The sequence below is a fragment of the Lactuca virosa genome, chromosome 4 (assembly GCF_052849685.1).
Source record: "Lactuca virosa cultivar CGN04683 chromosome 4, Lactuca_virosa_CGN04683_v6, whole genome shotgun sequence".
NCBI lineage: Eukaryota > Viridiplantae > Streptophyta > Magnoliopsida > Asterales > Asteraceae > Lactuca > Lactuca virosa.
Window position 1 is genome coordinate 533,217,689 of NC_136429.1, and position 23,994 is coordinate 533,241,682.

Genomic DNA, 23,994 nt, shown 5'->3' on the forward strand with positions numbered 1-23,994 from the left:
TTCCCTTCTTGCCCTTGGGATTCGGATTCTTGGCCTTGTAGGTTTGATTCTTGGCCTTCTGCGCGTTCCAGTCACCATGGTCTGAACGTGACCTTGAGGGGTTTCTTTTGGAGTATCTCCCTCTTGGCGCGTTCTGCCAGCCTTGTGCGTAGTAAGGAACGTATGCGCGATTTGGACAATGTATGGCAATGTGTCCAGGTGTTCCACAGTGAAAGCAAGTCTGCTTCTTCACGTAGGAGTTGTTTCTTCCTGCCCCTGGTGGCGTATCCATGCCTTGTCTCTTGCTTTTCCCACACGCACAACTACAGCGGGCACTCTGTTTCACTGGAATTGGTGGCCTGTATTTCTGAACAACAGGTTGATCAGAAGCAACTGAGTTCGAAGCAACAGATTCAGAGTTCAAGGAGATATTGGTTTGTTCAGTGGTATTCTCCTTGTTTTCATCCTCTGCTACTTTACCTGTACATGAAGTAGATGTGCTAGAAACAGGAACATTAGTATTTTCAAACAAATAATCAAATATGTCAAAAAAATTTAACTCAGCATGATCCGATGCAAAAGCATCAAAGGCATCACAAGATGTATCATCAACTTTATCTTCAGAAACAGAAGGTTGTTCATTGGAAACAGAAACATCAGGTTCAAGCTCAGTTTTGTTATCAGAAACAGAACCTTCAACTTTGTGCCTTGACTGATCTAAGGATTGATCTGCAGGGGAAGTAGAAACGTCAGTACTTTCAACATTAATAAATCCTCCTGAGACGAAACCAGATGGCTTGCCATAAACCATAAAAGATTCATTGGCAATCTCATCTTTGGACAAGGATTGATATTGATATGTGTGATTATAAGGAGGAGGTACACTATCATATCCTAAACCCTTAGACTGATTTCGTTTAAAATCCATGCAATGATCGATCATGTTGGCAACTACCTCGCTTGATCCATCAAATTTTTGAAAAGCAAAGTTTGCATAATCAAAATCTTTCTTTAATGTATCAAGCTCGGCAATTAGCGCATCATTTTGTCTTTTAACATAATTGTACAGTTCACATTTCTCACTGTATTCTGACTGAATTCTTCTAAAATCGTTTATTTTAGTTTCTAACTGGGCTTTAAGGGGTTTTTGTCCTTTCCTGAGTTGATATCCATCATATCTCAGGTCCTCAACTTCTCTTTTTAATAAATCAATTTGTTCCCGAAGAAATTTAATCGTAGTTTCACAAGATGGAGTACATGAAACTTTAGTGACTGGAACGTTTGAAGAACTCATTTTTTTTTTTTAAAAATATGCCCTTTAACTAAAAACTCAAAAGTCAACCTCGAAAGTCAAATTTAAAAAGTCAAACTCAAAAGTCAAACTTGAAAAGTCAAACTTAAAAGTCAAACCGAAAAGCTAAATTTGAAAATTTAAAAGTCAAACGAGAAAGTCAAAGTTTAAAGTCAAAGGTCAAACTTTAAAGTCAAAGACAAAATTTTAAGTAAAAAGTCAAAAATAAAAGACAAAAATTAAAAATTAAAATCAAAAATAAAAACTTAAATTTTTTTTTTTTTTTTTTTTGGGTTGAAAAAGGATTTTAAAAATATAATTTTTGAATTTTTGGGTTAAAAATGTCAAATTGCGAAATTTGGAACCGAAAAGAACAGGTTATGCTTTAAATTTCGAAGTGATGACACAAAAGGCTTGCTAGCCGAGTTGGTAAGGCGCGAGTGTTCTTGATCTGGAGGTCGCGGGTTCGATCCCTAGCACCTCCAAAATTCGCTTTCTTTTTACTTATGCGAGGCTTGCTGAACGAGATGCGAGACCGAGGTGCGAGGCGAGGACGAGGCTGAGGTGCGAACCGTAAACGCTGCTGAACCGTACACGTGCGAGCCGTAAACCGCCGGGCCGCAAACTCCGGACCGTAAACTCCGGACCGTAAACCTCGGACCGTAAACTCCGGACCGTAAACACGTTTACGGCCGTAAACTCCGGACCGTAAGCTCGGAAACCCTAGCCGTAAACGCCGCCGCCGACCGTAAACACTTCGGAAATCGCTGTTCTTGACGAAAAACAGCGTTTTTGCCCCTTTTTGCTCCAAAACTCGATCAAAAACTCGTTTTTAGGAAAAACGCGAAGAAGAAACCCCCCTTATTTTGCCAAGATCTATCCAAAAACGCAGGAATTTTTCAAAAATAAGATCAAATAAACTCCAGATCTGACAAAAATTGATTGATACAACCAAGCTCTGATACTAATTGTAAGTCCCTAATCTGCTTGTGTATCAATCAGATCCGTTTGATGGTGCGGAATCCCAATCAAACGGATGATGTCAGATCAAATAGAAGAGAAGGAGAAGAAGAATATGATGAATCTTGTATGTATTGATATGAATGAAGATCCGGATACAAGATTCACACACACTAACATGCTTTGTTGATTAGAACACGATTCTGCACGTAGCAAGCAGTATTAATCGCCTCGGCCCAGAAGAAATTCAATCCTTTAATGGGGGGTATGTTTACCAGTAGTTACACAACAATCAATCACAAAATAAGAGTAAGATAAAAGAAATCAAGCTTGCACACGATTATATTGAGAAAATCGTCTAGTACAACTCGATAGGACTCTATGGCATCAACAACCACTAAAAGACTAACACCTCCTCTATATATACAAGACACGATCAAGACACAATCATAAACTGGGTTTGCGACCGTAAACTGAGTTTACGGTCGTAAACGTGTTTACGGCCGTAAACACAGTTTACGGTCGTAAACACACAAAAAGTTCAACAAACAACCAACAACCCGTATACACTATAACAGACTCATTCTGAACACAAAAACAGTGAAAGCCTAGACCAAACCATTTCCAGGGTCCTTCAATCTCCCCCTTGGTTTGGATCTAGCTTAGACTCAATCCTTGTCGACCACCAGAACATCCAACGTTCCCATTGCACCATTCCACATTTTCTTCTCAATGATATCAGCCAAGACATTCCCTCACGTATTCAACGCGATCATCCGATCGATAACATCATTGGCCAGCTGGGAGATGGAGTTAAAACCAGAAGTCAAAGTGGAGATGTTAATGCATGTCTCTACTCTTGCTTTATATCTAAAATAGAGCCGAAGAATGTTGACATGGCTTTGAATGATCCCAGCTGGGTGGATGCAATGCATGAAAAGCTGAATCAGTTTGAAAAGCTCGGGGTTTGGAAGTTGGTTGACTTACCGAAGGGCAAAAGGGCTCTTGACACGCGTTGGGTCTATCGAAATAAGCAAGATGATTCGGGTGTAATCGTGCGAAATAAAGCAAGGCTGGTGGTTCGCGGGTTTCGACAAATTGAGGGTCTTGACTATACTGAGGTATTTGCTCCCGTAGCTCGTTTGGAGGCTATTCGCATCTTTCTTGCATATGCTTCCTACATGAATTTCACGGTCTACCAAATGGATGTCAAGACTGCCTTCTTGTATGGCAAGGTGAAGGAAGAAATTTATGTTGATCAACCCCCTGGGTTTGTTGACTCAAAGTTCCCTAATCGTGTCTACAAGTTGGACAAAGCATTGTATGGATTACATCAAGCTCCTCGAGCTTGGTATGCGACTCTAACAAAGCATTTGCTCGAGCATGGATATTCTCGCGGCACCATTGATCAAACCTTGTTTATCAAGCATGTGGGTAATGCTCAGATACTAGTTCAAATTTATGTTGACGACATTATCTTCGGGTCAACCTGTCCACAGCTTTTCAAGGAATTTGAAGGTGTGATGAAGAAAAGGTTTGAGATGAGTTCTCTTGGGGAAATGACCATGTTTCTGGGGCTTCAGGTCCAACAATCTTCTACCGGAATCCTAATTCACCAAGCGAAGTATGTGGATGATATGCTGGAGAAGTTCGGGTTCCAAGACGCGAAAACTGTTCTTACACCCATGGCGGAGAGACCTTTACTGACTCCTGATCTTGAAGGCGAATCCGTAGATCAGACGCATTATCGATCAATGATCGGATCGCTTATGTATCTGACTGCCAGTCGCCCAGATATAATGTTTGCGGTCTGTCAATGCGCACGCTACCAGGCCAATCCTAAACTCTCTCTTTCTCTCTCTAGAACACCTTCAAATGCACACACTTAAGCTCCTCTAGTGTTCATCAATCTATTCCTCACACCCCTCACCCCTATATATACTCGACTGGGCCGCAAAATGGGTTTACGGCCGTAAACGTGTTTACGGCCGTAAACTCTGTTTACGGTCGTAAACGTGTTTACGGCCGTAAACTCAGTTTACGGTCGTAAACTCACAACACATTACAGAAAAATACAATTTCTTAGAAAAGCAAAGTATAAACCATATTTTTTGACCCAACAGAAGTTCTAGTAGATCTTCTCAATAATGGTGGAGTAGGTAAAGAATTTTCATTTGAGGGTTCATTGGATGAGTGAACAGATGAAACATCATCAGTGTTGGACTGGACATGAGAAGAATCATGACCATGTGTATCTAGGGAGTTTTTAGGTATGAAAGAATTTTGAAGAATAATTGGATTATCATTCTTCATGTTGTGTAATGGAAAAAACTCTTCAAAAAACTTCACATTTCTTGTAACAGAGATCTTTTTGGTAGATAAATTCAATACTTTGTATGCTTTTTGGCCATTAGGATAACCAATGAAAATACAAGATTGAGCTCTTTCCATAAATTTGTCCCGTCCAACTGTGTTAGTACTTACATAACACAAACATCCAAAACTTTTCAGGTAAGAAACATCAAGTTTGGTTTGATGAAGTATCTCAAAAGGAATTTGATTTTTAAGAACAGTTGAAGGCATTCTATTGATCAAATGAACTGTTGTTCTTATACATTCTCCCCAATATGCATTTCCTAATCCGGATTGGAAATATAACGCCCTTGCCACTTCAAGAATATGTTTATGTTTTCTTTCTACGATCCCATTTTGCTGTGGTGTATAGGGTGTAGATTTTTGATGTATAATTCCTTGAGATTAATAAAATTGAACTCCTTGTTCACTTGATCCCAATTCATAAGCATTGTCTATTCTTATGACTTTAATTGTCTTGTTGAATTGAGTTTGTATTAACTTGACGAAAGCTTTGATAACAGAAAATGCTGAGCTTTTATTAGACAACAGATGAATCCATGTATGTCTACTAAAATCATCTACAATAGTGATGAAATATTTGTATCGATCATGTGAAACATGTTTATAAGGTCCCCAAATGTCCATATGAACAAGATCAAATATTTCTTTTGAATGAGTTTGACTATGTGGAAATGGCAATTGATGTTGTTTAGATTGAGCACAAACAATACAAGGATCAATAGAAGAGTTAAATGGTATAACAGACAATTGTTGTAATTTTGACAAAGATACATGCCCAAATCTTCTATGCCATAACAGTACATCAGAATTAGGCATAGAAGTAACACTATTGTTTATTGAAGATGAAAAAACTGAAAAACTGAAAGACAAATTTGTTCTGATTGAACGATGATCAAAGACATACAAATCTTTGACTCTAGATCCAAGAACCCCAAGAGCAAGATTACTCTTCTGTAAAGGGTCCTGCAATAAACATTTTGTGTCAGTGAACACAACAAATGTTTGTAACTGAGATGTAAGTTTAGTGACAGAAACAAGATTGTATTTGAAGGCTGGAACATACAAAACTCCATGGAGAGTTACAAGATCATGAAGTTGCACATCACCATAAAAAGAAACAGTGGTGTTGTGCCCATTAGGAAGACCAATAAGATGTGGATGTTTGAGTTTTATCAAAGAAGTGAACAAGGACTTATTAGAACACATATGGTCAGTAGCTCCTGTATCTATTATCCAAGAAAATTGTTCTTCAAGAACAAATGAAGATTTGTAGACATTTAAGGCAAAACTCTTGAAGGAAAAATGTTTACCTTTGTCACACCCCCAAACCAGAACGGCGGAAACATTCGGGGGCGGAGGACATCATGAATAGTATCATAACAATTGCAAAATAGTAATCAAAGCAACAACAACCATTGTATTGATAATATAGTGTTTACATTGAATACATAAAGTAGATAATGTGATTTCAAAAGTAGATAACCAAAACAAAGACTTGAAGCTACTACGCTCCAACCTCTTGACACTTGCACGAGTACCTGCTTATTAGTTTTCCTGAGAATACAAGTGATTTGGAAAGTGTATCAACATTTAAGTTGGTGAGTTCATAAGCGTTTGATTTAGAAAGAAGTTTATTGTTCCTTTGAAAATGTTCGTATGATATTACAGAAAATCCTATATTTTCTTAATAGTTTAAAGTGTAGCCCTTAGCCTCGACGGCAAAATATATTTGATTCTTACGTTTAAAGAGTGATAAATGATACTTTGAAATTTGTATATGAAAAGTGACCAAATCTAGTTCCTACCATGATTACTTAGTGCATATAAGTTATATAAAATCAAGACTAGAACTGACAGTCGAATGAGTGGATCTGCCCTAAGCCCACAACCAAACAAGGAACAGGAATGAGGCGGAAACCATGCATTCCACAATCTATCAAGTCTTCATTTTATATAACCCAAACATACCCACTAAGTAATCATATCAACATGATGATACTTGTATAAGTTTCCAGAAAATCCCATATTTTCTAATGAAAAGAGTTATGATTCGTTGCGTTTAAAATATCGTATTAGTTCAAGAAAATCCCTTATTTTCCCTAATAAATAGTTGTGATTCGTTGTGTTTAAAGTATCGTATTAGCTCAAGAAAATCCCTTATTTTCCCTAATAAAATAGTTGTGATTCGTTGTGTTTAAAGTATCGTATTAGCTCAAGAAAATCCCTTATTTTCCCTAATAAAATAGTTGTGATTCGTTGTAACCGTGTGTGTTTGAAACAGGAAAAACCATTATTTTCCTAAATGTGAAAAGCAGTCTCAAATGACCAAGACCGTAAAATGTAAGCAACTATGACATGCTTAGCTTTATAACTTGGTAGTTTTCTTTATTAAGTAAAACTAGTTATAGTTGTGTTTACCGAGTTCAGCAGTATGCTGATAATACCCTATCATGATTACTTAGTCCCTACAAGTTATATATGCGTAAGACTAGAACCAATAGTCGATTGGATGAATCTACCCTAAATCCACAACCAAACAAGGAACAGGAAATGAGGCTGAAATCATACATCCCACTGTTTATCAAATGAAAGCCATATATAACCCTGATGTAAATACTAAGTGATCATATAGTTATTATCCCGCAGTAGTACGTTGGTTCGTGGTTGAATTATTGTTTCCGCGCGGTGAGTTCCTATAACCATACTAATATGACGGATATTCTTTCAGTGAATGACATTTGTAACCCCAGAACTTTTGTTCCAACTGTAGCTAACAGTCAGGACATGGGATTGTCCGTCCCGTATAGATCTATACACAAACTCACGTTCTCCGAACGGGAGACTCTGGTTATAATGGATGGGCTTTCATTTAATACTAAACAAAGCCTCTGTCTCACAAATAAATTCGCTAACAATAAGATCACTAAAATCGTTGATACATCTCTTTTTAGTAAATAAAAATAATGATTTTTATTTATAACTTTGAGCGATAGAAAAAGCGTATATTTCGATTTGTAAATTATAACCAATATAATCTATACGATTCTATATGAAAAGATTATCCCTTTTACAGTGTTAAACAAAGCATAATAACGAGTTGTAACTATTTGTATACACAAAACATTGTAGTTGAAATAGCTATCCTTGATATGATGTCGTTTATAGTTTGTACTTTTATAAATAAAAGATATTTCTATTTATATAGCATAAAGCATTCCGATAGGGTAAAGTAGTGTCGTGAGGTATTTTGCATGTTAACAGTTTCATAAAATGGTTGTAGCAATAGCAAGAAAAGCATATCAAAAGATTAATGATTTCACTCGGGATTAACCGGGTGTTTACTTGTATTCCCCCCCCCCCCCCCCCCCTATAAAACATATAAAAAGTTTGGAAAAGGTGTAGGGGTATGAACTCACTTGATAAGAGGTGAATCGGACATCGTTTCATTTCTAAGAGCGACCTTTCTTGACGTATCCTCGGGTTTCTGGTGAAAATCAGGCTTCACGCGGGCAGTACTTCGACTGGAAAGAAGCAAGTTCCTTGGGAACTTCGGGACTTCGAGCTTTCGTCGGGATCTGGACGCGTAACTAGGGCGTCGGGGCTCGCGTCGTGTTCCAGGAGTGTTACCGGGGCTTCGGGGTGGTTTAGAGGGGCTTAACAGAGAGTAGAAGTAGGAGAGAGGGTGGGAATGAGCAGCCAAACTCGGCAGGCTTCGATTTCTATTTATAGGGTCATTTTGGGTCTCACGTCGTGAGTTTTGCCCAATTCACGTCGTGAGTTTGCTCCAGAATCGTCATGGCATGCGTCATCTGTCAAGTGGCTCTAGAAGGCTGCAGGAGGTGTCAGAACTGAGTTCACGTCCTGAATCTTCCAAAATTCACGTCGTGAACTCTGACAGTTTTGGGGTTTCGCGCCCCGAACTTCAGAAATTCATAACTTTCGCATACGAACTCCGTTTTCGACGTTCTTTATATCGACGCGAAGCTGAGATTATGATCTACAACTCTCGTTTAGACTTCGTCGGCTAATTTTGACTTTATTTTTATTATATATTTATTATATTATTTTTAGTAGGCCGGAACAGGAAAACTCCGTTAGAAAATCATAACTCCTTCGTCTGACGTCCGTTTTCGTCTGTCTTTCCGTCGTTGCACTACTACCGATGAGATCTTCAATTATCATTTAGATTTTTTCGGCTAAAAATCGCTTGATCTATATTTCGAGTTTTTAGCTGTCTACCGCTATATCCGAAACTTCGAAAAATCATAACTTCCTCATACGAAGTCAGATTTGGAAGTTCTTTTTATGTATGTTCACGGTTTAATGATATCTACGACTTTCATTTAGATTCCTAAGGCTAAAAAGTATTTTATTGGAATTTCGTATTTTACGCCTAACAGTGTTTTACCGGTATTGCCGCGGATCTTCGATTGGTCATAATTTCTTCGTTATAACTCGGATTTTAGTGTTCTTTATATTTTCGGAAACCTTGTAACGATATCTAGCACTTGGTATATCCCAATTATGGTTTTATAAAAGTTTAATTTTGACGTAAAATTTGCTGTTGTTACATTATCCCCGCGTTAAAGGGAATTTCGTCCCGAAATTCGCATTTCGTCTGGGACTCCAAATGTTGAAGAAAGGTGTACGTGCTTCTGATCGATTTGTTCTTCTTGTTCTCTATTGGATGTTCCTGCGGACTCACATTATTCTGTCTATTGCTTCGACCGATAGAGGTTGGGTGGTTTTGGGTTTATGTTTATCTAAAAGTTAGCATATTCACTCATAGTTTTAGGGCAGCTTGGTTTTGTAGCTCATGCAATTGGTATGGTGAAGACCAAGCCAATCCATTTCTAACAGCTAAAAGAGAACTTCTTTCGTAACAGGTATTAAGCCGATCGGGAAAAAGTGTTTGATAGGGCGATAGAACATTCTACTTATGTTTTCAGTGCTTTTAGTATATTCTTGTTATTACTACTCCGAATATTGTATTTTGGTTTAGCGATTACTAGCAAATGGTTGATTCGATAGTTGAAAATGTTCATAATAAAATTCTTATAGAAAAGAAGTTAAGCTTCGAAAAACCTACCGTTGTTCACAGGGGTTCTAGAGTAGACTCTCCTGCGGTGATCATTAGTATTTCTTCATCTCCGCCTGTCACACCCCCAAACCTGAACGGCGGAAACATTCGGGGGCGGAGGACATCATGTTTCATATCACAACAATGTACAATAGTAATCAAAGCAACAACAATCATTACATTGATAAAATATAACTTTACATTCATGTTCAGTTGATTGTATATTTTACACCAAAAACTATAATTAAAAAGACATAATTATATAGAACTCTGTCTTCTTCAAAACTTGTGGGTACCTGTTTAACGATTTCCTGAAAATACAAGTAGTTTTGAAAGGAGTGTCAACAATTAAGTTGGTGAGTTCATAAGTGTTTTTGTTAAATAACTCTGTCATTTATTTCTTAAAAAGATAAGCATTTTCACCCAGAAAATCATATGTTTTATATTATAAATGAAAGGTAGTTTTATACCATAAAACTATAAAGAGAATATTTTCTATCTTGTTATATTCTCTTTGTTATAAACCGATACTTTGCATTTGTACCCCGTTAGAATAAATCTCGTACTTTGTATAAAGTTGGTACTTTGTATCCCTTTTTGTAATAACCCGGTACCTTGTATTTGTACCCCGTTTAGTATAAATCTCGTGCTTTGTATATACTTGGTACTTTGCATTTGTACTCCGTTTAGTATAAACCTCGTACTTTGTGTTTATACTCTTTAATAGTATTATATAGTTTTAATTCATTAAAACTATGCGAAGTGGTTTACTTATTCATACACTAAACATATTATTCAATACCAAATTTGTGAGTTGTCATAACCATGCTTGATGACCTAAGTCTCGCCTAAAACACAACGTTCTTCAGGCGTTGTAATACGGTACGACAATTGTCATCCCAAGCCTGCCGGCTTGACTGTAGCTAACAGTTGAGATGTGGGATTGTCAATCCCATATAGATCTATATACAAGTGTCACGCTCTCACACATGGAGACTCTGGTTATAACTTTCAGGACTTTTGTTTTATACTTGAATAAGTACTTGAAGCGTGTCTCACAAATGCTTATATTGATATTTACGTGTAGAATAATGGAAAAATACCTTTGTAATAGATATATCATAAATATCTCATAAATTATATTTAATATAATTTATATTGTTGTTTTTATAACTTACTCTGAATATGCATTTGAAAGCAGTATATCCTTGATTTGTTTTGAATCAAACCTTTGTTTCTTGTAAAACGATGTACTTTAGTATACTTGAATCATGAGTTAATGTTTTATGTATAAATTATACCTATTATAATTTATATGTATTTTCTGACTTGGTATTAACTATTTTTGAATATAACCCCTTGCTCAACGTGTTACAAAGGGTATTTAAACAGAATGAATTAACTTTTATATTTATATACATATACAATTATATATATAAACATAAACTTTGGGGAAAAATATAAGTTAATAAAAGAGTTTAAGATTTTTGAGTATTTTTAATGACTTCATGTCATTTTATATTAATTTGTAAACACTTGGCTGTAACACAATAATTCTTGTGTTAGACTTGTATTTCCCCCCTTAAAACGGTAAAAATTATAAAAATATGGGGGTATGAACTCACTTGATAGTCGTGAAAAATTGTGTAGCAATTCGTTGCTAAAAAGGGCTTTATTTCTGAAAATTGGACCTTGCGAGGGTTCGGGTTTAGAAACCGAAAGACTTTATTTTTGTTGACTTCTTGCGTCTCGGGGTGTTTCTCGAGTGTTGAATATGATATCGGGGCTTCGGGAGGTTGTAAGTAGGCTTATGGGGGTAGAAAGTGTGAAGAAAGGTGAAAATTTGGGTGAAAAACATCAAAAATCCGAGAAATCTCGCAGGGATTATATAGGATGCGAAGGTCTCGGCCGAATCAGCTTAGTCAGCAGCCACGCGTCGTCAGCTGCGAAGGCCACGAGGCCGAGATCCGGATGCGAGACACGGAGGCGAGGGATGTCGGTTCAGGAGTGGGCCGAACTTCGGTCCAATCAGATGGTGCCACGCGAGACTTCGGCCCAATCAGGCAGCGACACGTAGCGACACGGGGCGATGCGAGAGCGAGGTGACGTGGCGGTTACTGTTCATGCGAAATTATCCGGTTATGATTTCATTTTCGATTTTTCTAGCCAAAAACTTCCGAAAATCATAACTTTCGCATACGAACTCCGTTTTCGACGTTCTTTATATGCACGCGTAGGCGGTAAAATAATCTACAACTTTCGTTTAGACTTCGTCGGCTAATTTTGACTTTATTTTTTTATTATTATTTTTAATAGGCCGGGACAGTAAAATTCGTTAAAAATTCATAACTTCTTCATCCGACGTCCGTTTTCGTCAGACTTTTTACCGTTGTACTAGTATTAACGAGACCTTCGATTCTCGTTTAGGTTGTTTCGGTTAAATCTCGCTCGATTTTTATTTCGAGTTTTTAGCTGTCTACCGCTATTCCGAAATTTAGAAAAATCATAACTTCTTCATACGAAGTCAGATTTAAACGCATAATATATGAAAGTTCATTATTTTACGAGTTCTACAACTTTCATTAAGGTCACTAAGGCTAAAAAGTAGTTTATCGAAAACTCACTTTTTACGCGGAATAGTGTTTGCCGGATTTGTCGCGGATTTTCGATTGGTTATAACTTCTTCGTTATAACTCAGATTTTAGTGTTCTTTATTTTTTGGAATCCTTGTTGAAATATCTATCACTTGGTTCATCCCAAATGAGTTTATTTAATACTTCATTTTTGACCTTATTTTTCATCTCAGTTAATTTCTATAAAATAAATTACAATAGTTAACCTAGATTATTACTTTGTGAATTTATAAGTATCTAGGTAGAGTTTAGACTCTAATAACTATAGAATTTTTCCAGTTATGACACCGCCAGAGTTCCTTGTTATTGGACAATCCCTCTGGAAGTGTCCCGTTTCGCCACAACTATAACAGCCAGGAATCTGCGAGATAGGTTGTGCTGGTAATCTACAGAAACGAGTAGTGTGTCCCTTCCTACGGCAGTTCTTGCAATGCATCCTCCGACAAGCTCCTGTGTGATGAAAATTACACTTATTGCATTTCGGAAGGTTCCCAGCATATCGACTAGTAGGTGCTGGAATGGCAGGTGTTGTAGTAGTGTAAGCAGCATCTATCTGCTGTCTTTTCGAGGTTTCTTGTGTTTGTGGTCCCTCTTTCTTACTCCACGATTTTCGCTTATAGTCGTCCATCTTTGTTAGCTCAGGAGTTGGGGTCGTCACGCCTTGGCGGACTCCATGGTCGATGAGTCTCTGGGCCAAGCGTTTAGCGCTATCGAAAGTAGTTGGGTTTGAAGCTAATACATGTCCTTGAATCTGAGGGGCTAGTCCCTAGATATATCTCTCTACTTTCTTGTTCTCCAGGGTAACCATCCCGGGACATAGTGATGCTAGATCACTGAACCTATTAGTATAGGCCACTATATCAGAGCCTGTCATAGTTAGGTTCCACAGTTCTTGTTCAAGCTTCTGTATCTCGCCCCTTGAGCAGTACTCTTCTGTCATCAGTGCTTTCAGGCCTTCCCAGCCTATTGAATTTGCCACTGTGAGTGTTAGTGACTTGACATGGCTATTCCACCATGTAAGAGCCCTGTCTGAGAAGGTGCAGGCAGCAAACTTAACTTTGCTTCCTTCCGGGCATGAGCATATCTCGAATACGGATTCTGCTTTCTCGAACCATTGCATTAGAGCAATGACTCCTCCGCTTCCACTAAAGGATTTGGGTTTGCAGTTCATGAAGTCTTTGTATGTACACTCCCTAGAGTGTCCGTGGTTATTGCCGAAGTTAAAGTTGTTAGCACCATTTCCCGCCCCACTGGCACCAATCGCTTGAATTTGAGTTATAGCAGCTGCTACAGCAGCAGTTATGATAGCCTGGATCGCCACAGAATCCAACGGTGGTGGAGGCGGTGGTGGATTTGTTGACATGTTGTTGTTATGCCTGATTTATCTACGAGGAGGTATCCTTCTGATGGAAGATGAAAGGTTGATAAGATACTGGCAATGGCTATAGATCGAATTTCGCAAGAACTTGGCTATCTTAGCTTTGAATGCATCATGATTCGAAAGTGTTTTGTAAACAATTCACAACAGAGGTTTATAAAATAAACTTATGAATTTTTTTTTATATTGAAAATCTCCACTTGAAATTCCGCGATTTTGATTTACTGCTATTTGTGATGTCAGAAAAGCATTAAGCCTAACACGTAGTGTGAGTAGTGTAATCACCAACTCACTAGGTTAAATCAATATATTAGCTATTAGAATGACGCATCGGGTCTTTGTTGATTCTCTATTCCCTTGATCCTTGTCTGTTCCCTTCTCGGGATTCTCTCTAGGAGTCACTTTTTGATCTCCTTTGACTCTTCTGTTGACTGATGTAGTGGAGCGATTATATCTAACTATGTTGTCGTGCGAGAATGGGGATGACTAATGAATATTAATAGTTTTTTTTATGGTGATCCTTTATTGGGTCCTTCCATAATTATTCAGTGTATACCAGTTGTGTATAATTGAGATTAAATAGACTTCTGATTAAGTGATCCTACTCTAATACCACAACCAAACAAGGAACAGGTAGTAGAGCGAAGATCACTACTTCTAAGTCTGTAATTTTAATTATATATAACCTTGGAGCATACACTCCGTAATTATAGACCTGCCAGTAACGGTCTTTTAGTTTTCACATAAGTTATTCCTATTGCACTAAAAATACTCCTATAGTATTTTAACTTTATGTTTGATTTCAGAGTTTTTTTGTACGAAGGGTTGGTAAGTTTTAGACCTTGTTGCAACACCACGACTATTCCTAGGCATATGATAATCATCTCTCAAACAATATAGTTGATCAGGCTATATTCATCCCAGACCTGATTATATATTCCAAGGCCTACTCGAGTTTTTCAACAATCTTAATACTTTTGTCTTGTTTTAATTATGATACTATACTTGTATATATGTACACTTGTATACTTTTATAAAAATATTATTATATTTAAAAGTATAACTCTTGCTCAGAGTGTTTTTGTCCCATTGTATTTATAGTTGTATATCTTTTATAAGTTGATATACTTAGTTCACTATAAACAATGCTCTGATACCAATCTGTCACACCCCCAAACCAAAACGGCGGAAACATTCGGGGGCGGAGGATATCATGAATAGTATCATAACAATTGCAAAATAGTAATCAAAGCAACAACAACCATTGTATTGATAATATAGTGTTTACATTGAATACATAAAGTAGATAATGTGATTTCAAAAGTAGATAACCAAAACAAAGACTTGAAGCTACTACGCTCCAACCTCTTGACACTTGCACGAGTACCTGCTTATTAGTTTTCCTGAGAATACAAGTGATTTGGAAAGTGTATCAACATTTAAGTTGGTGAGTTCATAAGCGTTTGATTTAGAAAGAAGTTTATTGTTCCTTTGAAAATGTTCGTATGATATTACAGAAAATCCTATATTTTCTTAATAGTTTAAAGTGTAGCCCTTAGCCTCGACGGCAAAATATATTTGATTCTTACGTTTAAAGAGTGATAAATGATACTTTGAAATTTGTATATGAAAAGTGACCAAATCTAGTTCCTACCATGATTACTTAGTGCATATAAGTTATATAAAATCAAGACTAGAACTGACAGTCGAATGAGTGGATCTGCCCTAAGCCCACAACCAAACAAGGAACAGGAATGAGGCGGAAACCATGCATTCCTCAATCTATCAAGTCTTCATTTTATATAACCCAAACATACCCACTAAGTAATCATATCAACATGATGATACTTGTATAAGTTTCCAGAAAATCCCATATTTTCTAATGAAAAGAGTTATGATTCGTTGCGTTTAAAATATCGTATTAGTTCAAGAAAATCCCTTATTTTCCCTAATAAATAGTTGTGATTCGTTGTGTTTAAAGTATCGTATTAGCTCAAGAAAATCCCTTATTTTCCCTAATAAAATAGTTGTGATTCGTTGTGTTTAAAGTATCGTATTAGCTCAAGAAAATCCCTTATTTTCCCTAATAAAATAGTTGTGATTCGTTGTAACCGTGTGTGTTTGAAACAGGAAAAACCATTATTTTCCTAAATGTGAAAAGCAGTCTCAAATGACCAAGACCGTAAAATGTAAGCAACTATGACATGCTTAGCTTTATAACTTGGTAGTTTTCTTTATTAAGTAAAACTAGTTATAGTTGTGTTTACCGAGTTCAGCAGTATGCTGATAATACCCTATCATGATTACTTAGTCCCTACAAGTTATATATGCCTAAGACTAGAACCAATAGTCGATTGGATGAATCTACCATAAATCCACAACCAAACAAGGAACAGGAAATGAGGCTGAAATCATACATCCCACTGTTTATCAAATGAAAGCCATATATAACCCTGATGTAAATACTAAGTGATCATATAGTTATTATCCCGCAGTAGTACGTTGGTTCGTGGTTGAATTATTGTTTCCGCGCGGTGAGTTCCTATAACCATACTAATATGACGGATATTCTTTCAGTGAATGACATTTGTAACCCCAGAACTTTTGTTCCAACTGTAGCTAACAGTCAGGACATGGGATTGTCCGTCCCGTATAGATCTATACATAAACTCACGTTCTCCGAACGGGAGACTCTGGTTATAATGGATGGGCTTTCATTTAATACTAAACAAAGCCTCTGTCTCACAAATAAATTCGCTAACAATAAGATCACTAAAATCGTTGATACATCTCTTTTTAGTAAATAAAAATAATGATTTTTATTTATAACTTTGAGCGATAGAAAAAGCGTATATTTCGATTTGTAAATTATAACCAATATAATCTATACGATTCTATATGAAAAGATTATCCCTTTTACAGTGTTAAACAAAGCATAATAACGAGTTGTAACTATTTGTATACACAAAACATTGTAGTTGAAATAGCTATCCTTGATATGATGTCGTTTATAGTTTGTACTTTTATAAATAAAAGATATTTCTATTTATATAGCATAAAGCATTCCGATAGGGTAAAGTAGTGTCGTGAGGTATTTTGCATGTTAACAGTTTCATAAAATGGTTGTAGCAATAGCAAGAAAAGCATATCAAAAGATTAATGATTTCACTCGGGATTAACCGGGTGTTTACTTGTATTCCCCCCCCCCCCCTATAAAACATATAAAAAGTTTGGAAAAGGTGTAGGGGTATGAACTCACTTGATAAGAGGTGAATCGGACATCGTTTCATTTCTAAGAGCGACCTTTCTTGACGTATCCTCGGGTTTCTGGTGAAAATCAGGCTTCACGCGGGCAGTACTTCGACTGGAAAGAAGCAAGTTCCTTGGGAACTTCGGGACTTCGAGCTTTCGTCGGGATCTGGACGCGTAACTAGGGCGTCGGGGCTCGCGTCGTGTTCCAGGAGTGTTACCGGGGCTTCGGGGTGGTTTAGAGGGGCTTAACAGAGAGTAGAAGTAGGAGAGAGGGTGGGAATGAGCAGCCAAACTCGGCAGGCTTCGATTTCTATTTATAGGGTCATTTTGGGTCTCACGTCGTGAGTTTTGCCCAATTCACGTCGTGAGTTTGCTCCAGAATCGTCATGGCATGCGTCATCTGTCAAGTGGCTCTGGAAGGCTGCAGGAGGTGTCAGAACTGAGTTCACGTCGTGAATCTTCCAAAATTCACGTCGTGAACTCTGACAGTTTTGGGGTTTCGCGCCCCGAACTTCATAAATTCATAACTTTCGCATACGAACTCCGTTTTCGACGTTCTTTATATCGACGCGAAGCTGAGATAATGATCTACAACTCTCGTTTAGACTTCGTCGGCTAATTTTGACTTTATTTTTATTATATATTTATTATATTATTTTTAGTAGGCCGGAACAGGAAAACTCCGTTAGAAAATCATAACTCCTTCGTCTGACGTCCATTTTCGTCTGTCTTTTCCGTCGTTGCACTACTATCGATAAGATCTTCAATTATCATTTAGATGTTTCGGCTAAAAATCGCTTGATCTCTATTTTGAGTTTTTAGCTGTCTACCGCTATATCCGAAACTTCGAAAAATCATAACTTCCTCATACGAAGTCAGATTTGGGCGTTCTTTTTATGTATGTTCACGGTTTAATGATATCTACGACTTTCATTTAGATTTCTAAGGCTAAAAAGTATTTTATTGCAATTTCGTATTTTACGCCTAACAGTGTTTCACCGGTATTGACGCGGATCTTCGATTGGTCATAATTTCTTCGTTATAACTCGGATTTTAGTGTTCTTTATATTTTCGGAAACCTCGTAACAATATCTACCACTTGGTATATCCCAATTATGGTTTTATAAAAGTTTAATTTTGACGTAAAATTTGCTGTTGTTACAACCTTCTTTGTTCATGGCACCATCAATGATTGAAACATTAGCTTGACTTCCATTAGTTGAACCAAGACCACTTTTACTGAGCAATTCCATGAGATTTTATATTGTTCTTGAGAAATTCCACCATTTGAATTGTTTGTAGAAGTTGAAGCAGATGAAACAGAGGTGGAAATAACGTTCTGAGCACTTGATCTATTATCATCTCTTTTACTCTTTGTGAATTTGAAATCAGCAGGGAATCCATGAAGTCTATAGCATTGAGACTTAACATGTCCAGACTTCTTACAATGATTGCAAGTAACAGGTTTCTTTGTAACATGATTATTGTTATCAACTGACGAAACATGCATTGCTATTGCTTCAGAATTAAGATTCATGGATGTATGAATACCTCTTTGCCTTTCTTCTTGAAGAATTAACGAATATGCTGTAGAAACTGTAGGTAATGGCTTCATCATTAAGATCTGGCCACGAGTAACTTTGAATGATTCATCTAGTCCCATGAGCATTTGAATAAGTCTTTGATCTTCTAGAAACTTCATGATTTCGACTCCAGCAGCACATGTACAAGAAGGAATAGCTTGAACCATTCGCAATTCATCCCAAACTCGAGCTAATTTGGTGAAGTATGTAGCAAAATCATCAGATCCTTGATTGATAGAATACGGTTGTTGTTGAATTTGATAAATGAGCGCTCCATCAGCTTGCTCATATCGCTGATTCAATTCCTTCCGGATATCACGAGCAGTTTGAAGAAACAATACACTTTCAGCTATGTTCTTGTGAAGAGAGTTCAAGATCCAACTGATCACCATGGAGTTGGCACGATACCAATCAGAATATTCAGGTGAAGAAACATAGGGTTGAGGGAGCGAGCCATCTATAAATCCGAGTTTGTTCTTTGCAGACAAAGAAATAGTCATTGATCTTTTCCAAGTAGTAAAACCTACTCCATGGAACTAGGGTTGTCAGACGGAGCAATGAACAAAGGATTAGATGAATTTAATCCAATTATCGAATCAGATCCAGATGATGAATTAGACATGATGAAATCAGAAATTGAAAATGAAGAACAATCAATGAATTTTGATCGTCATCTCTGATACCATGTTCAAGTTGAAAAGGGGAAAATTGAATTGATTTTTCTTGTCTAAACATTACAGCACTCAGTACAAGACTTAAATATACGGAACAAATACATAACAGAGAATGCCAGCTATACTAACTATAAGAAAAGACAAAAATGCCCTTGACTCACTAACTAATTTCACAGCCTATCACATTGTGTACGCTAGCCTATCTCACTCCCGAATTTTAAGGCAAAAACAAACAATCCCTAAAAATGCCAAAATACGACACAGCGCAAATGTGAGTGTGCGCGCCTGGCACATCATTCGACCCGATTCACCACTCTCCCTCTCTCCACATCCGCCATTGAAGAAGCTTTCGATTGCTGAGAAGATTTCTCACTCGACGATCGGAAAATAATGTTTATTCAATGTGATAAATCTTTTCACATTGTTTGATTTGTGATGAATGGATCTCAAAACCCATAGAGAGGGGGATTAACTCTGTGCATTTAGGGTTTGTTGAGGCAAATAAAGATTTAGGGGATTGGGATAGTGTGTGTGTGCGCGTCTGATAGAGAGCGAGGGAGAGAAATGCCTAGCGTTGCTGTGAAATTATACAGTGTGTTTTTTAAATTGATATTGAAGCGACGGTTACAGAATCGAATCCAGAACCCTAATTTAAACGATGAGACGAATAGCTCATTTGGCGTTACGTCACGTCCTGAAGAGACGATCGTGGCTGCAAATCCCTTGTTTACCGACGGCGTTGCTACCAAAGACATCCATATAGATCCTTCTTCATGTCTCTCAATTCGTATCTTCCTTCCAGAAACGTGTCTCGTCTTGCCAGATTCCGATGTTGATAGGCTTAGGGCGAAGAGATCGGAACTTGAATCCAGATCCTTTCCAAGCAATTCGGAAAATGGCATTCCTCGGCGTAACAGTTACGGTTCCGCTGATGCGTATAGTGTTTCGGCAACTCCAAGCAATCGGAGGAGTAGTTATTGCAATGGTTTTAGTACGGATGATCTGAATTTGAAATCGGAGAATGGTGTTTACAGAGGTTATTCTCCGTTCACTAACAGATGTCGGAAACTGCCTCTCATGGTTCAGTTTCATGGAGGAGGGTTTGTGGCAGGAAGCTGTGATTCAGCGGCTAATGACTTCTTTTGTCGGAGGATTGCTAAAATGTGTGATGTGATCGTTGTAGCTGTTGGATACAGGCTTGCACCTGAGAATAGATATCCAGCTGCCTTCGAGGATGGGATAAAAGTGCTCCATTGGCTGGCGAAACAGGCAAATTTAGCAGAATGTGGCAAATCCCTAGGGAGATCACCTGATTCCAGAAAGTCAGATGTTCAAGGGCATATTGCAGATGCATTTGGGGCTTCTTTGGTTGAGCCTTGGCTAGCTGCACATGGAGATCCATCCAGGTACCTTCCTATCACCTCTTTCTGGATATGTGCTAATGTGAAAATTTTGTTATAACAAACTATAAAGCTGAAGTGACTACCATCTGTATCTTAAGAATCAAAAGCTTAACACAATTATGAGATATGAGGTTTTGATTTCTTATTGTCAAGTAAGTATATTTGGTTTGTAACAAGATGACACTGAAACAGATGTGTTCTTCTTGGTGTGAGTTGTGGTGCAAACATTGCTGATTACGTGGCTCGCAAATCAGTGGAATCTGCTAAACAACTTGACCCAGTGAAGGTGGTGGCTCAAGTTCTGATGTACCCTTTCTTCATTGGAAATACCCCTACACGTTCTGAGATAAAACTATCAAACTCATATTTTTTTGATAAATCCATGAGCATACTCGCATGGAAACTCTTCCTCCCTGAAGAACAGTTCAACCTAGACCACCCTGCAGCCAATCCCCTCATCACCAACAGAGGTGGGCCCCCTCTGAAGCGAATGCCCCCTACATTGACAGTTGTGGCAGAACATGATTGGATGAGAGATCGGGCGATTGCATATGCACAGGAGTTAAAGAAGGTGAATGTGGATGCACCTGTTCTTGATTACAAGGACTGTGTTCATGAATTTGCTACTCTTGACATGCTTCTTAGGACACCTGAAGCACAGGCTTGTGCAGAGGACATTGCTATATGGGTGAAGAAATATATCTCACTTAGAGGTCATGAGTTTTCATATTAGCAAAACGGATTTTTAAGGGAGGAAGAGATAGATATCATACATAGAGGCACGCATGGTTTTGTTCTGTTTTTTTTGGTAAGATCACACGATTTGATTTTCGTGAGAGTATAGATTGAGTTATGAGATATAATACCTACCTACCCATTTTGGTTCATCCCATCCATGTGCTCCATGTTGGTGGATAGATTTGGTTTCCCTTGTAAAACTAGTGTAACATTTGTACCCATGGATTATATCCACATGAATCTCTCTCTCATCTTGTGTTTATTCTTCATGTTTCACTTCCATTGTATGTCTCCAGTATTATATATGTTTGGTTCATCAGTTTGTTATTTTTCTTGTCTTCAAGGGCATAGCTTGGTTCTTGGGGTAGTATAAACTTGCATAAAGGTCAAGGGCTTTAGTGTTAATTCTAATGTGGATTGGACTTGATGCAGGCCCGTGTGTGTACCCAAGTTACATTCTCTTATGCAAGCTCGTGTACAAGTTTCAAGTAGTCATCTAATTCTAAAATCTTTTGGAAAATCTATCTAACTTTGCAAAAGCTGCAGCCAATATTGTTTTATCTATATCAAATCTAAACTCAAAATGGACTAAAACGACTATAAGATCCTTGTGTAAAAGTTTCAAGTAGTTGTGTATTGATAAGGATGTATACCTACATAAATGAAGGAAAACATAATTTTACGTTAGAATTGATTAAACTTGAAACATAATTATATATTGACAAGGATGTATACATGTACAAATGAAAAAAAAAAACACTTTTACGTAATAATTGATTACATTTGAAATATAATTATGAAATGTAATCTAAACATAAACGTATCATATCAACATCTTATCAAGCTGGTTAAAAGGTCTTATCAACAACCTACCCCAATCCATACATTAAACCAAGAAAATGTTATTTTGACAGTCCAATGTGTATCATCACACGAACATTTTAGGAGCAATGATATCTAAAACATAATATGATGTCGATCAATATAGATAAAAAAAAGCCATCTAAATGTTTGTTGTATAATCAAATTAGACCAACATAAAAAAATTACATCATATGAGAGCCACTCTTAATCAAAGTCCCCAAATATGGACTCCCAAATATCCATCAACGTTTCCTCAACTTTCGATCGCTGATCTGTAATAACTACTTTGCATAAGATATAACACATAATCAAATGGTTCCCTTCCACATCAATGGGGACATTTTGCTAGCGGTTGGCTAGAGTGGTGGATATCGTGGTGGGAATTGAGCAACCCTAGTTTGGTTAATGAAATGGTTGTTAGGTGTAAAAAACATAAGAAAAAGTCTATCATGATTATCAAAATCAACTTTGAGAAGGCATATGATTCTAGTTCGTGGGGTTTTTTGTTTAAAATTATGATGCTTATGGACTTTGGTCCCATGTGCTTGTGAATGGAAGTCCTACCAAAGAATTCACTTTGAAAGAGGCCTTTGTCAGGAAGATTTATTGTCTCCTGTTCTTTTCATTCTTGTTATTGAGGCCTAAATGTCGTGATTCATGATGTCATGGATGCAAGTTTAATTAAGCATGTTAAAGTGGGCAAGGATGAGGCGTCTACCACTCATCTTTTTTAGATGATGCGCTTTTCTCGGGTATGTGGTTGAAAAGTAATGTGGAGAATATTGTTTCAGTGCACTGTTTTCATAAAGCTTTAGGCCTAAGGATCAATCTCCAGAACTGGTGTGGCGTTTGGTGGTGTGCATAGATGGCGACAGATACATGCTAAGATTCAAACTCTTTCCCATTTTCTTATATTGGAATTCCTATCGGTCAGAATATACATAGACATCATAGTTGGTATTTTCTTTTGGAAATGTTTAAAAAGAAATTGAATGGGTGGAAAGTTAAGATGTTATTAATCGGAGGTAGATACACTTTGATGAAGTCGGTGCTTGATGCTCTTGGTATATATTGTTGTTCTATTTTTAAATTCTTGGTTAAAGTTTTTTGACTTTTAGAATTTGCGAGGACAAAGTTTTTATGGTGTGGTGATGTAGACGAGAAAAAATTATTGTGGGTTATTTGGAGTCTTTCTATGGCCTCAAAACAAAAGGGTGGGTTTGGTATAGGGAGCCATGATGCTTTTAAATTTAATAGTGCTCAACTTTTGAATCGGAGGTGGGGATTTGTCAAGAATCTTAGGGCTTTGTGGGTCAAGGTGGTCAAATCCATGCATGGTGAAGGTGGCGGGTTTATGGGGGGTGACGATGGAGTAGGGGTGATGGGAGTTTGGTCTAGTATTGTAGGTTCCATAAATAATCTAAATAATGGACAAATCATTTTCATACATTGAAAAAATAGTTGAAGATGGATAAAAAATACTAGCTTTTAGAACGAAGTTCGGGTGGGGAGGTCCCTTTAAGGGATGTGTTTCCTAGATTATTTACACTTGATATGGATCCTAACAGTGTTATTCATGATAAATGGGAAAATAGTCAATGGAAATGGAATTGGAGCATAGAGACAAGAGGTACGACTATACTTGGCCAACTCTTAGTTTCAGAAAGCTTGGTGCAAGAGTTAACTTTTTCCCAAAACATGGATTGTTGGATTTGGAATATTGCAAATGGGGTAGATTTCACGGCTAGTGAAACACGACATCACTTTGATAATGTAACGTCCC

At 37.4% G+C, this 23,994-nt stretch overlaps 2 protein-coding genes across 2 annotated transcripts; one reads left to right on the top strand and one right to left on the bottom strand.

Moving 5' to 3' along the window:
• Positions 1-18,123: 18,123 nt before the first annotated feature.
• Positions 18,124-19,032, bottom strand: LOC145107201 (uncharacterized). Its single transcript, XM_079044045.1, has one exon. It carries the CDS (start codon positions 19,030-19,032, stop codon positions 18,124-18,126), a length of 909 nt encoding a protein of 302 aa, XP_078900171.1.
• Positions 19,033-19,415: 383 nt separating this feature from the next.
• Positions 19,416-21,609, top strand: LOC145109558 (putative carboxylesterase 16). The gene is made up of 2 exons (XM_079046739.1): positions 19,416-20,612; positions 20,802-21,609. Exons 1-2 carry the CDS (start codon positions 19,771-19,773, stop codon positions 21,340-21,342), a joined length of 1,383 nt encoding a protein of 460 aa, XP_078902865.1. The 5' UTR covers positions 19,416-19,770; the 3' UTR covers positions 21,343-21,609.
• The last annotated feature ends 2,385 nt before the right edge of the window (positions 21,610-23,994 follow it).

Bases quoted from the DNA above. Each gene is read 5' to 3' on its own strand.
- LOC145107201 (XM_079044045.1), bottom strand. From the start codon at position 19,032: ATGACTATTTCTTTGTCTGCAAAGAACAAACTCGGATTTATAGATGGC.
- LOC145109558 (XM_079046739.1), top strand. From the start codon at position 19,771: ATGCCTAGCGTTGCTGTGAAATTATACAGTGTGTTTTTTAAATTGATA. The intron at 20,613-20,801 runs GTACCTTCCTAT...ACACTGAAACAG, and splicing joins GCACATGGAGATCCATCCAG to ATGTGTTCTTCTTGGTGTGA.